Source organism: Rhopalosiphum maidis, chromosome 3, assembly GCF_003676215.2.
Source record: "Rhopalosiphum maidis isolate BTI-1 chromosome 3, ASM367621v3, whole genome shotgun sequence".
NCBI lineage: Eukaryota > Metazoa > Arthropoda > Insecta > Hemiptera > Aphididae > Rhopalosiphum > Rhopalosiphum maidis.
The window spans coordinates 46,676,965-46,696,205 of record NC_040879.1 but is presented as its reverse complement, the minus strand read 5'-3'; the positions used below and the strand labels follow the sequence as shown (position 1 = coordinate 46,696,205).

The window sequence follows — 19,241 nt, the reverse complement described above, 5'->3', positions numbered from 1 at the left end:
AAGCCATCGAGATGGATAACAATTGTTATCTATTTCGATGTATGAAGCAAATACCTATTGGTGATACAAAACTATTCGCCTCGGATATTATAAGCGAACAGTTGTATTAATATTGCAATTTATTTATCATATTTTTATCATGATATAAATTGTAGACTGAAGTACGCATTACCATATTATTGTATTTACGAAAATTATAGACTATAGTTACCTATGTAATAAAACCAGTCGAATTAAACATTATGTTTACTTGCCTATATTTTTATAATATCAATACGTTATTGATGATATTTTATTGAGTAATTATCTCTTGCCCAATATGTGATTTAAGTGGGTAGTGAGCTAATTACTGAAAGTTGTTTGATCTAATAATTGATCTACAAAATACCTATATACCAACTTAATTTGCAGGTAATGAATTTCTAAAAACGTAATATGATAATTTTATTTTTGCATATAATATTTATATATTACCAACTGTCACAATTTTTACATTGTATTCATTATTTAATGGTTAATATTTTCTAGTTTATTTTTACCACACATATTACTGGATTTTATCTTGTCGTTTAATTATAAACAATTGATATAAATTAAAAGCTAAATAAAAACATTATCTTTTTTCAAAATTATATTATGGAAGTTAAAAGATTGGAAGGATGACTTTTCTATGGAATATTTCATAATTCATAAACACTATTTTACTAACACACGTGGTAACATACTGTCGTTGATTGCTAAACTGGTATCTGGACTTTTGTGTATTCCCACTTGCCATACATATTCACATACCATTACATTTAATGGTTATTAAAATTAGTATTATGTTCTTAAAAGAAGTATAAAAGTTATTAATTTGAACCAATTTAAAGTATGATAAAATTACACACATTAACTAGAAAATTCAAATTATATTTTTGTAAAAATATTTTAGCTCAGCCATTATCAAAATTAATTTTTGATTGAACATTTAATTTTCTAAAAGAAGCCCCCATTAAATAAATAATCAATATTTAAAAATTAAATCAAAATACAGATTTCATTTAAATTAAATTAAAAAAAAAAAAAATTGTGCTTATATCAAATAAGTTAAAGCACATAATTAATAGGTGCAATTTTGTCAGCCATTTAGGATCCTATTATAAAATTAATATGTTTCAATAATTTTAAAGCTTAGAAGATCATATAAACCAACAAATGTTATAATTATTATTTTTTTATTATACACATCAATTATAATATTAATAGTAAAATTGTTCTACAAATAAATTTAAATCAATGAACATGCTGCATGATCATTGAATTTAATATATCTATTTTTAATTAACATGTCACAATAATGAATAAATATAAAATCTAAAAAAAAAATAATCTAATAAATGATATTTAACTATGAAATAAATGTATTTAACACTAATAGTAAAAAAAAAAAATAATTAATATGGTAATTTTATTTTGAGAACACAAATAATAAAATTCACCTAAGTGATTTAAAAACAAATATTACCCATAATTTAACTAGTTAATATTTATATGTTTAGTTTGTGTGTATTTGAGTAATATTTATTGTTGTTATAAAAAAAATGATTTAAAAACAATTATAGAAAAATTTAAAGCCAAATAAAACTAAATGAATATCATTCTGTATTAAATATTAATAATTTCCATTATTAAAATTATAATATATTAAAGCCAGTTAAATACAAACATGTAAAAACTATGATAAAATGATAATAAATTAATTTAGAAATGCAAGAAATATTAGTAAACATTAAAGTAGTTAACTAATATTTATCTGAAGAAAATTATACAAGAAATGGGTTTAATATTTGTTCTTATTACTTTCTTATAATAATGTATAATTATTATTGTACTAATCAGTTGTCACAATAATTATATTTTATCTCAATAAAAGTAGTATATTATTGGTAATCAGTAATCACTTAATATAAACCTTAAAATTAGGAAACCGAATCAGTGCCAATAAATATATATTATGTATAAACAATAATTAAATTAAATATATTTATGGACCACACACTAAAATTTTGTTACTTTTTTGTAAACACTGAAAGATCTCAATTTTAGTTCAACATTATCTTATAAAACTAAGAGTTAACTTATACTAAATATTTTGCAGTATATGTAAGATTTCTGTTCATATGTTTGGTAAGTTTTCATCGTCCATTGAAGTAGTAGGTTGTTTAGGAACCATACATGAACGGGCCACAGACTCAAAAAGTCTAAAAAATCAAATAAGAGGTATTAATGATATTATGATACATTTTAATAAAAAAAAGTATTTAAGAAATCGAGATAAATTATCATGATTTTTTTTTATTATTAAGTAATAGCTTACTTCTCAATTTCAGGCGCACAGTGTACAAATTCATGAGTCCAAAACTTATAAGCTGGATTTTTAATCAATTCAATGAATGTTATTAATAAACCCCATGGATGTGGCCGGTTCACGATTAATCTCTCCAAAAGAACTCTAGAAGTAGATTTTAAAAGAATATCATAAAATATTATTGACAGTTAATAATACAAAATGTTCATAAAATTAGTTTTTGGCTTTATAAATATAAAACATATGATAAATACAAACTATTTCCAAAAAAAATAATGTTTGAAGAGAACATATTTCTAATTATACATATAAAACTAATAAAATAGTTATTAAAAAAAACTAATGGATTGAATTTTTCAACTAATTAGTTGAATACAATAAAATGATGTGTACTAAAAATATTATACAACTATAGAATACTATAACTAACCTTGTTATTTGTTCTTGAATGACTTCACTATTTGCTTCAGCAAATAGGTATAGAAGAGTACAGCTAAAATAATGTGTATGGCTATTTGGGTAACGCAATTGATTAGCAATTGCATTCAAAAACAAGTAACGACCTAAAAAAAATTATTTAAATTACTTTAGTGTGATATTTAAAGTTCAGATTTAGATGTTAGTTTATCGTTTTAAATTCAGAAAACATTTTGAAAATCTTTACAACTTTATGTTTTTAAAATAATTTTTAATGTGTGGGTTTTGACAAACAAGATATTTCTTAATTAATTTTTTATTATTGAGGCTTCAAATAAATTCTTTTAAAATAAGTAATTGTTATCATCTCTGGGCTTATTAATAGATATGTGATCAAAGTAAATTAACCTTCTGTATCGAGATCAACAGATAAATTTTGAAATATATCCATGTGAGCGGAATGAGTAATTGTAGAAGTATTTGGTACCAAGCCTTTGCTGCGTATTTGCTGTATGGCTTGAGTTCCAACATACAAAACAATGGCATTTAAAAGTGATAGATCATAGCGCATGCCTGGTTCACAACAACTTTGTTGCATAGTAGTTCGGATTTCAGACAAAAATGTCACTGGTGATCGAGTTTTCAAATATAAATCTAAATCCTAAATAAAAATTAAATATTTTAATTAAAAATTGATAATTTCATTTTTTTTTTTATTCAATTACTTTTTTAAAACTAATAGGCTGAATAAAACTCTGGAAGTCTGGGCTAATTTTTGGCGCTACAGATATTTCTTGAAGAACATCAACTTTCAAATTTGGTGTAAATGGGTCTGGAAGACGCATGTTACGCGGAAAAGCGGATAATATTAAATTTCTCATCTATAAAAAAGAAAAAATATATTGTTATTTAATAATATGTTATTAACTTCTATAATATTTAATATATTGTAACCTACTTGAATGCAATTAGGAGGTATTACATCACAAAAACCATAATGATACTCGCACAAGAATTCTGGAAAGTCGTGTAGCAATATTAGAAGCACTCTCAATGTTCCTTTGTACAGCAAATGAACAGGTTTGGCAAGTTCAGCATTACGTAAGAATGGTGCCAAATATTTAAATAAGTCAACTAATAGTTGAGCATAGAAATTCCACCCTTGAAGATCATTAGTTGATGTTTGTTCGTATGAACGCTAGTATAACAATATAAGTCTTACATATAATATGTATAGCAATATACAAAAATAAAACAGTTATTCAATTTTAATTTTATTTTTTTGTTATTTTTATTTAAATTTACTTTTTGTTGAGAATTTAATCCTAAAAGGCGACCAATAAATATACGATGAGATATAAGCTCCAGCCATGCATATGTGAAACCTGGAACTTTTCTTGGGCGGAGAAGATGAAAAGTATGGCAAAAAACAGCAAGTATCTAGTAATAAACATAATTATTATTAACTTAATATTTTTCTAAGCATATCTTTAAACTTACTGGATAGTTGATTGATTCAAGTACCGGATCAGGAGCATTCAAGTCAAGAAATAGTGTTATCAAAATTCTATGATATGGTAATTGATGAAAATCTGTTGCTTGAACATCATGATCTTGAAGTAAAACACCTACCACAATTCCTAGGACCTGTAAATTATTTTAATTAGTAAAATAAAAATAAAATAATAATCATGTCATTTATACATAAACAATTATTATACCTTGTTCAAAAGATTGGTTTTTGTAGTAACAGCATTTGCATCACCCGAATGTTTAATTAATAACACTATGAGTTTAACATAAGCATCAATAGTATGAAAAAGTTTAGCTCGTATAGTAGAAGGAGATTGTGTTTGATCAGGTATTTGTCTATAACATAATTCTACCATCATTTGGGTACTGAGGCGGAAAAAACGAGTTATAATGTCATCAGATTTCAAAATTCCTTGAACATTCATCTGCAAAAATTATAAAATATTATTAATAAATATTAAATAAATAATTTTTAAAAGTTAACAAACTTGTTGAATGTAACTGCTAAATGTTTTGCTAGGATCTCTATTAGGAGCTGTATTATAAATAGTCAACCATTCTTTCAACAAAAATTCAGTTTTTTCTAACAAACCTGGAGGATCATCATAGTCTCTACCCTAAAAATTAATTAATAATGTTAATTCTTCAAAATAACAATTAGGTTTGATAAAATATAAAATTAAAAAACTATAAAACACAAAAAATCACTTGGAAAATATCAAATATTAGTTGATTTGACTTGGTTAAAAATATTATTACTATTATTAGTATTTATTAAATTTACTTAAATCAAATAAGATTGATACTAAAAAAATTTCCACTGTATGATGTTTTGCTTGAACAACTTTTATTTAGAGAAAACAATTATTTCAAAAAGTATTAATAATAAATTAGTAAAAGCAAAAGCAAATTTAAGAGTTTTGAATAAATACATTTACTGTTCAATTATTTTAATGCATATATTTCAAATATTAGGTAACTTAAATAATCTTTTAGTAATAGACTACGAAGAAATACTTATTAAATTCATTATTTTATCTTATTTTTATTTGTCATTAAAAACTCACTTGTAATAAGCTATGTGATGTATTAGTAGATGTACTGCCTACCAATTGATTTACAAGACTATTATCTGTCTGTGATGGTCTTATCATTTCCAAAAGAACGGTTAAACTATAAGATAAATTTAAAACTCAGAAACAATTTCAAATCGGAAATAAAACAAAATAACAAAATATCAAAATATACCCATCTGGAATAGGACGTCCACTAAGTACAATAGTATTTAATGCTTCAATTGTGGCTTGAAAATGACTTTCATTAATTGGTGAATTAGATCTATTATCTATTAAATAATGCTGCAAAAACTGTTTTACATAAACTATGGATACATAATTGGTACCATTATCCATTGACATAGCTAAATGCATATCATATATGCCAATGTTCAACATTCCGGCACGAATAAATATATCAATAGCTTCAATATTAAAACGTATTTCTTCTCTAGACTCTACAACGGCCCTAAAAAACAAATAAACAAATTATAATAAATTCATAAACTTTAATATTTTAAATTAAAATACTTGGTTAGTATTTTATTAGTCCATTGCATATTGTAAGCACGTGGATCTTGGAAAGCTCTAATTATGTTAAGATGCACATCACGGAATCTAATACTCATATCCAAATCTTGGTTAGCAGGTGGACAAAGTCCTTCGAGGAAACTTTCAACAATCTAATAAAAAATACATTAGGTTCTATTAATTTTAAGAATGTTACACTATAGGTTAAATAAAGAGTTTCAGTCAATATAAAAAAAATTGCTATCTCATATCTGGGCCAGATTTTCAATACTTCAATACTGATTCAACTAGTATTTTACAATAAAAAAAAAAAAAAAAAAATGAATTAAGAATATTATTATTTTTGAACTTCTAGTATTAATTAATCATATAATATACTATAGTTTTATTAAAAAAAACTTGATTTTTAGTATCTACCACATTTTACCCAGAATCTAAATTAATGAAGTTTTTCTTACCTAACTACAATACAAAAAAGATCATTAAAGAATACCAACCATAATAATAAATTTAAGTTACAAAACAATTTTAAGTCTTACAAAAATGATTTATTTATTTACTAGAATTCAAATATTTATGAGTTGCAATAAAAAATCAACTTATTAAATTCTTCATATTTAGAAAATAATTGTTAAATAAGAAATGATTCATTAAATGTATTTATATTTATACATTTTGGCAGAAACTAAATTTAATAATTGTTGTGTAAAAAACCAATTTATAACTTTAAAATATTCAATATTTTTGTTAACTTAATTTAAAAAAATAGTATTAATAAATCAAAAATTCACTATACAATATATTTATACTATGTGTAATTTTTATACTTTACTTTGTGGATAATATTTGTTGCATTAACAATATCACGAGACCTTCTTAAAGAAATCATAGCTTCTAATACACTATGAAGATTTGCTGGTTGAGTTGTATTACTCATCAGTCTTTGATTGCTCATGTATAATTGTAGAAGCACTTCAATATCATTTATAATTTTTTCATATAAAACTGTCATTTCGTCAAGTTGGATTGTCTAATTAAAACAAAACCATAATATGTTAAAATTATACAATCGATTTAAAACTGTAAATTTAATAAAAAAAAGTTACAGTTTTTGGCATAAATAACGATACGGCTTCTCTGTCAAGCGGTAAGAATCCAGGGATGTTTCTAGCGAATTCTTCATAAATTCCAATCATTTGAGGTAATGGCAATCCTATTTTGTTACGCAGAGAGTCAGGAAGATATTCAGCTTGACCGCTCATAACCATTGGATCACAATAACGACGTCCTTCCATTCTCGATACATTACGTCTTTCAAATTCCTATATAATTAACAAAAATAAAAAATTTAAATTATTATTACTTTTAAAAATATAAGTTATCTTAAATTTAAATTAATATAAATAGTACTTACAGTTTTCAAATATTTATCAATTTCGATAACTGCTTTTTCAGTAGCAGTTTTCTGTACAAATGCACAAGCTAATTCCAAATTATCATTTGCACACATTGTACAAGCCTGATCAATCATTTCTTTTTGATTTGGGGTAGGCGTCTAAATTTGGTATAAAAAAAAGTTAAAAAATTTGAAATTGTTTAAATCATTATTGTTAAGCATACCATTAAAACACTTAAAAAATGTTGTTTTAAGTTGGATGTTAATAATTGAACAACTTGTTCTCTGCATGTTATCATTGCTAAGCCAGAAGTTAAATTTCTAACCATACAATGGGCTGCTTTTCGCAAATGAGATTCATCTGGGTCCATACCAAAATCCTAAAAATTATTTTATATTAAGTTATTTGTTATAACATTAATAAAAGAACATACTTTTTTGACAATATTTTCTGTTGTAGTAGCTGCTACTTTTACTGATCTATCCACAACAGGATTTAACCAATCTTGAATTGAACGTTCAATAACAGCTTGTACATAGTTCTTTAATGCTGGATGATTAACAAATAATGGAATCTAAACAATGCAATTTATAAACAAAAAGTTTCACCACTTGTAATAACTGAACTAATTACTATAAAAATTGTATGGGAATGAGCAGTATGTTCAATAAGTATTTTTAAAATATTGAATGTAATAGTAACAAGAAAAGAAGTTTCAAGAAGTTGACAAGAAAATTAAGATATTTTAAGAATAATAACATTTTAAGCACATATAGAAATATGTCAAAAACAAAGCACAATCTAAAATATCATTATTATAATATGATATAAATGTTTTATATACACTTTTGAAGAAAATACTTACTTGAGAATTTATGACTATCATTGACATTATTTGTGCTGAATTTGCTGCATTGAAAGTCACATAATTGTATTTAGGCTCGAATGAGGGTAAAGTAGGAGACATTTCTGTCATACCACTTATACCAATACATCCATTTGACGACATAGACGTAACACCACCTGCTGATACTACATGACCAACTAGTTCATCATTAAACCGACTATTAGAATTCATTGATGAAATTGTTGAGATCATATTATGTTGTTGAGAAGAAATTGCTAAAAAAAAAAAAAATCAAATTGTTCAATTTAAAAATTTGTTTGAAAACAATAAAAATATAAATATAAAAATTAGAAACCCGATGCTTTAAGTTAGACAATATAAAAATATATGAATATATGAATTTATTAAGAGAGCTAAAAATATATGTATATAACTTGATTTAACTTGTTTACATATACAATTGTACTTAATATTAACTAAAGAAACCAAAGTTTATTATCAAATTAAAATATATGCATTTATCATATTTAACTACTAATTTTTCAATGATCATAGATTAATTTCTTTATAAAAATATAATTACTTTGATAAATAGAAGTATGCTGCTGAGAAGTTGTTACTGGTTTAGGTAGATCTAGAACACAATGAATTTGTGGTTTAGAATTTTCTTCATCGGAGAGCTGTGGTATTAAATTTTTCGCTATTTCAGGATTTTTAAGTACATATCCTGGTTTTAAATCCTGAAATATAAATTAATAATTAAATTTATTTCAACAAACATTTAATATTATGTTAAATTATTGAAATTGAAATTACTTGTATATCAATGTTTAACGCTTTACATAATACTTCAACTTCAAACTTTAAAGTTAATTTCAATTCGGGCTCTTGATGAAGTTCAGCTAAACAATTCATTAGAGACATTGTCCATGGATTTCTTGGTTTAAATACCTATATAATAACATTATTTAAAAAATTTGTTTAAAACTATGAAATGAGTCATAAAACATTGGAAGGAATATTGAAATCTAATTGATTTATTGAATAAATTTGGAAAAAATAATAAAGATAAATACACTAAAGTTTAATTTAACATTTTTTTTTATTAACTGATTTGATGATTTTTATACAATAAGTCGTCACAAGTAAGAATATTAAACATATAATATATTATGATAATATTATAAAAATCAAATTTAATAGAGAAAATTTTTTTTTCAAATTTAAAAAACAAAAATAATAATTAATAAGTTCATCATTTGATACATACCCTACTTTTAGCACAAGACTCAAGGACTTTAGCAATAAATGGTACTGTAAAAAGTAATTCTTGATGTCCTTTGTTGTAAGCCTCCACCAATAGCATTTTAAGATCAATATCATCAAGTATAAGAGGTTTATTCTTAGCTAAAGTTATCATACCAAGCCAGTGGCCTAAATTTTTTAATAACGATCTATCAGAAAAATTGTCCATTCCTTTGTCACTTTTTAATAATATCTAAAACATAAAAAATAAATTAAATTACAAATTATTTATGAACACATAATGTTATAAATACTAACTCTGATATTTCTAAATGTTTCCAAATTAATCAAATAATTTAATTTGTCATTATTCAAACAGTCTAGGAAATTGGAGTATAGTGAATGGAAGTTAAACTCAATGCTAACTCGTTTCATGACTAAATATTGAGAAAGCCACTGTAAATAATCATTGTTGATGATTTCTCTAATTTCGTCGCACTGTAATACAAATATTATTATTCATCATATTATATTATATAGTTTTATTATGCATGAAGCTTTAATTATACCTTAGTTTGGAGATTAATTTGGCTTAAATTATTAAAAATGAAAGCTATCTTGTCTTGTAGATTTTCTGGTGGTACAATTAATTTATCATCTTTTTCAGTTGCAACTAATAAAGTATCAATGTTTGTAGTATTTGCAATTGAAGGCTGCAAATATAGTAGAAAATAAAATAATTTTTAATAAAACAGTATTATGTGAAACATTTTTATGTAAGCTTACTCTAGATGTTAAAAGAGAGTTTGTGGTTACAAGTTTAGATGATGTACATGTCATAGGAGTAGTAGTCGTAGTAGTAGTAGTAATACTTTGAGCTTTAAATATATTATGTAAGCTTGGTATAAATGTTCCTGGTGGAATTGTATTGTTACTAATTCCGACTAAATCTGGGATTCGAGAAGTGGCTGGTGGCTCTAGTGAAGTTTTTCCATACTCCACAAACTACAATAAAAAAATATATATGTATTATTTCCTAAATGTAACATATAAGTTATTTTTTTTACAACTACAATAAGTATCACATGTAATGGTAAGCAAAGGGCCAGTTAAAAAAAATATTGTTATAAACATTTTAACTGAAATATAATATAATATCATATAAGCTATAATTATCACGTGTAAATATAGAGAACTTTTAAGAATTTTTAAATGAGTATCATTTTACTAAATATGTTATAATAGATGATATTGACTATAGGTTGCATATGTAGAACAACTATTAAAGGTATTAATTTTATAGCAATTTTAGTTATATCTATTGAACATATTTTTGAGGAAAAATGTATTAATATTAAAGCATTTTTACACAAATATCAAAATAGAGAGGTAAAGTAGTACTATGATTACATTGATAAGGTAATTTAAATTTAAAAAATGTAATGTTTAATAAACTAGTTTTTAAAAACTAATAATTTTTATTATATTTTTAGATAATATAATTTTCAACATTCTTGTAAGCTATGATTGAATCAATTATTTTCACCTTTATTGTATACATAAATTATTTTAAGTATTAAATATTGTATATATCTTCTTTTTTAAATATTCACATAAATATGAAGTTAAGAAAACTTACTCAGAACAAATTCTAAGTTTCAATAGATACTTTGAATAGTAAACTTTACTTCTAAATATAGTTTTAAAATAATTTAGTAATCTCATATATACTTATGGGTAGAAACCTAAATAAATTTAATATTTTAATTTCTAAATAGTTGGTAAGATATTTATAAAATTATTAAACCTATTTTTTTTAAACTTAAAAAAATATTTATTAATTTAATTTAAGTATTTAAATTATAAATTGTTTTTAGTTGATTTATTTATTACTAGGATAATTTTTACATGACAACAACAATATATCAAAGGTTAATAAAATCAAAAATTGAAATTTGTTTTAAAACTTAAAAAGAATACATTTTCTCATAATTAATAAAATATTAAGTCATTATTTCTTTCAATCAAAATAATAATAATAATAAACTAATTTAACATTCATTATTTGATATTAGAAATAAATCCAAAAAATGTTATGTATAATTAAATTTATTTTTAAGATTATTAAATTACAATATGATATTTAAAGATAATATTAATCAATATTTAGGATATTATATTATATTATATATCAATACATATTATATATTGATTTTTTTTTATCTCAGGTCTTTATAAGAATTAATAAACATTTATTGTAATTATTTATATTTAATAACCATTAAAAAAAATTACTATTAAAATTTTTTATAAATATTTGATTATTACTTATTATTTATAAATACATGTACTTTATTATAATATATTATTAAATTATATTTTAACATACTTCAATAAGATGTTGAGGGAATTGATGAAAATGAGGAATTGCTGTTATATGAGAACAATATTGATGATAATCTTTTAAACGATTCTTAAAACGGTCCAACGCAGTTATCCCAAAATTATACATTTTGGAATTGGGGCTTTTCTTAAGAGCATCCAAAATGAAACGAAGTGCAAGTCCCAAAGCTTTATAATTTCTTTAAAAAATATATATATAATTAGTGTATTTTTTAAATTAAAAAGAAAAATTTCTAATAACTTACGAAACAAGATTGTGTTCGATAATACCACCAAATAGATGAGCTGTTGTAATGAGCTCTTTTTCAGGATACGCCGGAAAAAATCTGTACTCTTCAAATAAATTTCGAAGCATGCAACAAAATACTTCCTATAATTTTAAAAGTTTTCAATTTATATTTTAAAATAAAATATACACAGTATTAAATGGAAGAATACTAACCCTTTCACGTTTAACAGGTGATTCTTGGAATCTTTTAAGAGTTTCAAGTACTTCATCTATAGATAACGAGTTATGAGGTGCCAAGTTGTAAATACGCTGAAAATAACTATTTGCTTCATCCTCAATATCTTTGGGAACGGAAACTGGCATATTACCATCCATAAATAAACTGTTATCAACTAAAAATAAAATTGATATATAAAATGGTTATTATTAAAATTAATTAAATATTTAATACTTATGTGATTAGATTTGCCAATCACTGATGGCAAAACTTGTTGTTGTGGTAAACGGCTCAACATATTGGATGAACCAGATAATTGACTTGATATATTTGGACCCGGAGCATTTATAGTTGAAGGTGTCATAATGGAAAAACCTCCTAGACCAGATACATTACTAACGAGACTTCGAGAAGGTGACCCAGGCGTTTGAACCAATTGCCCCAAAGACCCTGAATATTAATAACAAAATGTTTTAAAATAATGTAAAATTTGTAATTAAAAAATAATATATAATAACCAGGTAATGTAAATGTAGAAGTATTTTGAGTAGTAGGATTCAGTCCAAGGCTAGCCAAACTAGTGGCAAGCCCAGTAAGCTGGTCAACCATAACTTGAAGAGCTGGGCCTTCTATTTGACCAATTGGTCTTTGATGTGTAGGACGAAAAATAGGAGTGGGTGGAGCAGCAGGGTTTACACGAATTGATGGTGTTTTTGGCATGTAAATATTGGTATAATTTGTAACCATTTGAATAATTGTTTCTGTAAGTTCTTGTGAAACTGTTCTGTAATTTAAACAATGTGTTAGTTCAAGCAAATAGTTAAGAAATAAGATAATTACAATCTCAAAAATTAAATTAAATAAGTTATATAAACTAAGATATATATTTTGTACTTCATTTCTAGTCAAAATAATAATATTTTTATAAAACATAGAATAAATCTATATATTTAAGCTTATAAACTTCAATTTAAATAAAACTCTAAGAATCTTTCCAATTTGCAATTAATTTATATACATATGAAATATTATTTATAATTAAATTAAATTTGATTGTAAGAATCTAAAGAGTGTAGTTTTAACTTACCCAGTTATGTTATGTAAGCAATTTAAAATTATAAGTAGAGTTTCTGATGACAAAGGAGTATATTTTGATGTATTTTCTTCTTTAGCTGATGATCCACATAGTTGAGGATAACGTTTCTAGTAATGATAAAATTGGTTAAATGTTTTTAATTACTTAATTATTGAATATACAATAATTATAGTATACTATGAAAAACACACCTGTACAAATTTAACACAAGCTGATACAAATCCTTCCCCTTGTTCATGAATTTTATCAGTCAGCCATTTATCCAATTTTAAATATTCTCGTCGAGATGCCAAACAGGCTAAATCTATAATAAATGGAAATTGCTGAACACTCAACAACAACGACAATGCCTGAAATTTATAAATCAATAAAAAATAAATAAAATTAGCTAAATCTCATAAAAAATAAACAATTTTTCTTACTTTTAAATCTTGAGCAATATCTAATATCCGAGATAGTTTAACATTATCATAATCACTTCGCATATACCAGTCACTCATTGCCTGTGCCAAAGTATGTTTGAGTCCAACATTCTGAAAAAAGTATACACCAATGTTAGTTTAATACAAATTACAACAATTATTTATTTTTGTATTCATTGTATTTTAAAAATTTTAATTAATATATAAAAAAAAATAACCCGAATACTAGTTTTAAAATTAATAATTACATTTTACTATGATAAATACCTGATGATTCCATGCATGATGTAAAATTATAGCTGAATTACTGTGATTTCCTAAAAATATTGGCATCAGACTACTAATTATTTCATGTCTAATAATATTCAATGGGCCATTCGATTCTATCAAGGCAAGTGCTAAGATATCAGGACATTTTTGAGCAGGAAACTTCAAACATTCTTGTACTTCATAATAAAGACCTCGTTCAGCTAAATAGAGCAATAAGTCAACAAGTTCAATTGAACGCCTAAAAAAAGATAAGTAAAGAAAAATTATAATATAGGTTAAAAATTATTTTAAGATACAATAATTGGTAAATTATAAAAATTATTTTTGAACTATTTCATCATCAAACTAAAACCTATAAAACCTATAAATGATGAATATATTTTTAAATGTTCAATAGACAAACATTTTATTACAAATGGCAAACAAGTTGTTCTACAGCAGATTGGAATTCCAAATTCAAGAAAAATAATAACAGGAATCAACCAGCTTATAAATAATACAATTTATATTTTTCGCTAAATCTTGTGCACTCATATAAGAACATCATACAACATTTTAACTAACTGACATTTTTTCAAGCATGTATTAGTTAATTTATTTTAAATTATATATTAAGACTATACCAAGTGTTGATGTCCTTGTTATCTGCATCTGGAATGGTTTTTAAAGAATCTATAGATACTGATCTATAAGGATAATCAGCAAAACAAAACACATCAGAACTTCGTAATATATGTTGAATAAGAGACATCTAAAAAACAAAGTATGAATCAGTTTTATAAACGCACATAAAAGTAAATTTTAACAGAAGAAAAATTAACCTGTGCATCAGAATTTTTCCAGCGTCGATAAATCATATTTATAGGAAAGTTTTCAATATGGTATCCTGGAGAATTTAAACCAATTCTTAAAGCTAAAAACAGAAGGACTAAACCTTGTCTATCCTTAACATAAAAATGTTCATGATCAAGCTCTTTTATTAAGTCCATCCAAGACAATGATGGATTCTAAAATAAAATAAATAATGTTACAAAAATAATTTATTATTGAAATTATAATATAATAAACATTACTAATTCTTTGATTGTGTTAACAAACACTTCAATATTCCATGTAATGGAATTTGAAGATATGTTTTTGTCTATATCGTGGTCAGTATCATCTTCTATCCAATAAGGTAAGGGTAATTGAGAATCTAGCCCGGTATGTGTACGAATCATCATTGATATTACTTTAGCAATAGATTCAGGACCAAAAGTTATTGACGGAATACATCCATTAGTTACAGATAATAAATTTCTCCGGCATTCTTCCAATGATGAACAAACAGAATAGCCCATTTCCATTATTAAATTGGGTAATGATGGAGTTTCCTAGTAAACCAACAAATTTACATTAAATGTCCTAAAAAATAATAATAAAAAACAGTTATTACCATTATTTTAGGAATAGTAGATGTATCTGAATTGATTTTATCCATTGGGTGGTCTGGCTTATCTGAATATATTAACGGTGCTAATAATACTGGAGCAACCTCAAGTGGAAAATCACGACGTAGATTCAGTAGTAAAACTTTTTTTACTTCTTTACTTATCCCTGATAGAAAAAAAATATAGTTATCGATTAAAATTTGTTTTTATTTTATTTTAATATATTGTTATTTTTTTAAAAAAACGATATTGATAATACAGTAGTTTTATTATAAAAAAAAATAATCTAGTTGTTTAATTATCTTTATTCGACCTTTAAAAATAGCGTTGTAATCTTAATTTTTTTTTTATAGAACTTCAAATGTAATTTTTAATTTAGTAGAATAAAATAGCCAAATAATAAAAATAATAAATTTAAATAAACACATTTTAAATATTTATTTACACACCAAATAGTTGATCATCAGCATTAAATACGTGGCTCAAAATCAGATGAAGAACTTCAGGACTAGAATCATGCAAACCACCTTCAACGACTTGATTAGAATTAGTATCTATAAATTAAAATAAATTTTTTATTAAATATTGTTTATATAAATTAATAAATCTTATTTGTGTACCTGAATTGATATAATTTTTAATAAGAAGTGGTAACTTCTGTTTAACAAATTGTAAAGCGTAAGTAGAGTAATTTGTTGACTCTAAGCAAACAAGCCCAAACACAACTTCTTGAACAGGACTTAAATGCAGTATTCTACTCAACTGTGTAAATTGCTGTATTGATGGTTTTTGTGCCTATTAATTAAAAAAAATTAAATAGTTATCAAATTATTAAAAAATATTAAAAGAACAATAGTATAAATACTTTTTGAGAAAAAAGTGGATTATCAAGGGCAAAACACAATATTGAAGTTAGTGAAGGTTTGTTCAAGAGAGTAGTACACTGGTGTGCTAGTAATTGAGCTTGATAGTAATCCTTATGAGATGTATTTCTTGGTCCTTCGGTGTCCTTTAAATCGATATGGGAAAACAGGCAACGCAATAGATGTCGATCAGCTTCAAATCCTTGCAATTGAATGACCTTTAAAGTATAAATCAATAAAATATAAATAATACATAATACAAAAAAACCATCTACAGTATTCATTGTCATTTTATCATTATAATTAAAATAAAATGAAATTTATAATTTGGATATACATATAAATTAAATCAAACAATTTAATTATTTTTAATTATTTAAATGTACTAAAGGGAAACATAATTATATTAAAATATAAATCACAAAATAAAATACTATACGTGGTTTTTAGCATACTGAAAACCATTTGGTACTTGTTTTTCTTGCTTTGTTACTCAAAAATCCTTTATAAGCCTTAAAAAAATATCTAATAAAAGTATGTAATAATAATACATTTTTTACACTTAACAATTAACATTTTATATTTGTACATTAACAGAAATATTGAAAAATGTAATGCTTTTATTTAATATTTTGGTGTGTGATCATTGTAATATTATTAATATATATATGCTATGAGCCTTTTTAATAATTTAACTTATTTAATTAGTTAATAATGTTTATAAGATAGGTACACATTTAAAACTACATAGACAATAAGCAATGACAGAAAACATACTAAAATGATTAATATTTAATAAGCTCAATTTAAAATAGGTATTATAAGAAATATTTACTCTTTCTTCATAAATAGATCATAAACTAGATTTATCTATACGTGACATATTGAGATTTTAGATTCAAGACTATCAATGTTAGGCGATCGCTTAATTTTGGAGCAATAAAAGAGTTAAAAGTATCAAGAACCAATACCATGCTTTTAAAAATGTTCTGAATTAGTTTATTTTTATGATGGCATTGAAAAAGTATTAAATTCTCATTTATTTACTGGTAAAAAAATTAACTCAATTTATTAATAAGAATGTGAGCATAAAAAGGTTTTAACTAACAAACATACTAACTGAATAATGAAATAAATGTTATATACCTATTAAGTTATATAACTTAAGATAGGAAAAAAAAAGTTCAACTTTAAAAGAGCTAACATAAAATAATAAATCTATTAATATTTATTTTCCAAGAGTATAATTGCAAAGGTATATATTTAGCCATAAAGACAATTATATTTATAAGCTAAGGTATCTTGTTTTCTTCTAATTTAGGTAAATAAGAAAAATAATTAATTACAGTATAGCTCATCATAGAATATGTATTGGCATATATTTTCTTTATTAATAAATGTAATTGGTAGATAATTTACAAGTAATATCTTGTACAAAAATCTTATAATAAATATTTTTTTTTATCTATTAAATTATTTAATTATGCTCTAGTTGTCAAGTAATATTAAAAAATGTAATAAATAATTATGTTCCTAGTGTTAAGCATAAAAAAATATAGGTGCAATATTAATTTGCTATATAAAATATAGTTGAAGTACAAAGATATTACTTAATTGAAATGTACATTGTATACGTAAAAAATCATAAATACGTTAAATTAATATTATCCAGCAGTATACGCTTTATAAAGCTTAAAAACATTTAAACAGCAATAACAAAATAACACATGACTCAAATTTTTTTCATGTTCTTTGAATTGTTTTTCAGTTATATTTGATGTATAAAACTCAAATTTATTTATATTTCCCTTGAGATTAGAGTTATCGATACTTGACTAATATATTTTCCAAGTAAAATTTGGATGACAACACATTTATAAATCCATCAATAATCTAAGTTAAAAAATTTTAACATAATATATTATTATTATTATTATATTATGTTATTATATTATATTATGTTATTATATTATATTATTTTTATTAATTTAAAATAAAAACATATATATAAAACTAAAACTGTTTAGGTAATTTCAAATGTCGATACATAAATTACGATTTTTACGAGAAATGATATTATTAATATGGCCGACATCGAAAAATAGAGATTAAAATGTGGAAAACGAAAATTCGGGTAAAAATCTAACCTATCAGTAGTTACATTCGAGTGAATGTTTGTGTGGAATGGAATACGTACTGCGAGAAGTACGAACATGACCAACGAGAATTTTAGAAGAAAATGGCGTGTTACTGTGTGGGTACCCCTCTACACAGTCGGCGGCATGCTTTATACTCACGTCAGATATTTCTTGTACGCTCGGCTTGTAGTTTTTCTTCGACAAATTACTGACGAGATAACTAATTTGGGCCAACGCGTATGACAATGAATCCAGGTTCATAATTCCATGAATACCGACCCGAAAGCTTATGTTCTAAAGCTTTCTTTGTCGACGGAATGGTGATCGCAGTGTCAACTGTCTGGTGCACGGGAGCACTTCGCTCGTAAATGCGCTACGGGATCGGAAAATACGATGGCGAATGAAGATCAAATGACCAATCGACCGGCGAGTTTTACATATCGATATGGCGTCGGTGACGGATGGTATAATTCAAGCGTCGATCGACGAGACTGAGAGACAGCGGCGCGGCGTTGATGGAGGAGTAGATGTGCGCATTGCGCCTGCCCGAAAAGTGTACGATACAATTATGTTTCAGAAAAACAATTCACATTTCACGCACATAAAACATTATAATAATATTATACATCATACGAGGCACTCGTATGTAACAACATTACAGCCGTTTGTAATAATATATTATTATATAATGTTATGCCGTTATCAATGTATATTTTTCTTAAACAGTAACAGTATTGTTTGGCGGGGAGAATGCTCAGACTAAAATGACGACGAGCGAGTGTGAGATCGGTAGGTCGG

At 24.7% G+C, this 19,241-nt stretch overlaps 1 protein-coding gene across 1 annotated transcript; it reads right to left on the bottom strand.

The window, feature by feature from the left end:
• Positions 1-1,825: 1,825 nt before the first annotated feature.
• On the bottom strand, positions 1,826-19,198 carry LOC113559242 (CCR4-NOT transcription complex subunit 1-like). The gene is made up of 42 exons (XM_026964898.1): positions 18,603-19,198; positions 16,308-16,523; positions 16,063-16,237; positions 15,892-15,996; positions 15,448-15,608; positions 15,086-15,385; positions 14,834-15,019; positions 14,636-14,763; positions 14,010-14,250; positions 13,743-13,853; positions 13,512-13,670; positions 13,312-13,427; positions 12,743-13,008; positions 12,459-12,674; positions 12,221-12,399; positions 12,024-12,148; positions 11,765-11,957; positions 10,162-10,380; positions 9,945-10,088; positions 9,694-9,873; positions 9,401-9,628; positions 8,947-9,081; positions 8,714-8,870; positions 8,149-8,405; positions 7,717-7,857; positions 7,507-7,662; positions 7,301-7,441; positions 6,993-7,208; positions 6,719-6,916; positions 5,887-6,038; positions 5,549-5,824; positions 5,368-5,473; positions 4,789-4,917; positions 4,489-4,725; positions 4,268-4,414; positions 4,073-4,207; positions 3,726-3,965; positions 3,493-3,648; positions 3,176-3,428; positions 2,781-2,913; positions 2,360-2,494; positions 1,826-2,243 (listed from the first exon to the last, which is right to left on the bottom strand). The coding sequence occupies exons 1-42, from the start codon at positions 18,702-18,704 to the stop codon at positions 2,159-2,161; spliced, it is 7,335 nt and encodes a 2,444-aa protein (XP_026820699.1). The 5' UTR covers positions 18,705-19,198; the 3' UTR covers positions 1,826-2,158.
• Between the last annotated feature and the right edge of the window lie 43 nt (positions 19,199-19,241).

What these genes read in the sequence shown, in the direction of transcription:
- LOC113559242 (XM_026964898.1), bottom strand. Translation starts at nt 18,704, where the DNA reads ATGAACCTGGATTCATTGTCATACGCGTTGGCCCAAATTAGTTATCTC. An exon ending in GGAAAAATTCTGATGCACAG is followed by an intron (nt 14,764 to 14,833) that starts GTTAATTTTTCT and finishes TTTGTTTTTTAG; the next exon opens with ATGTCTCTTATTCAACATAT. An exon ending in AACAAGGACATCAACACTTG is followed by an intron (nt 14,251 to 14,635) that starts GTATAGTCTTAA and finishes ATCTTTTTTTAG; the next exon opens with GCGTTCAATTGAACTTGTTG.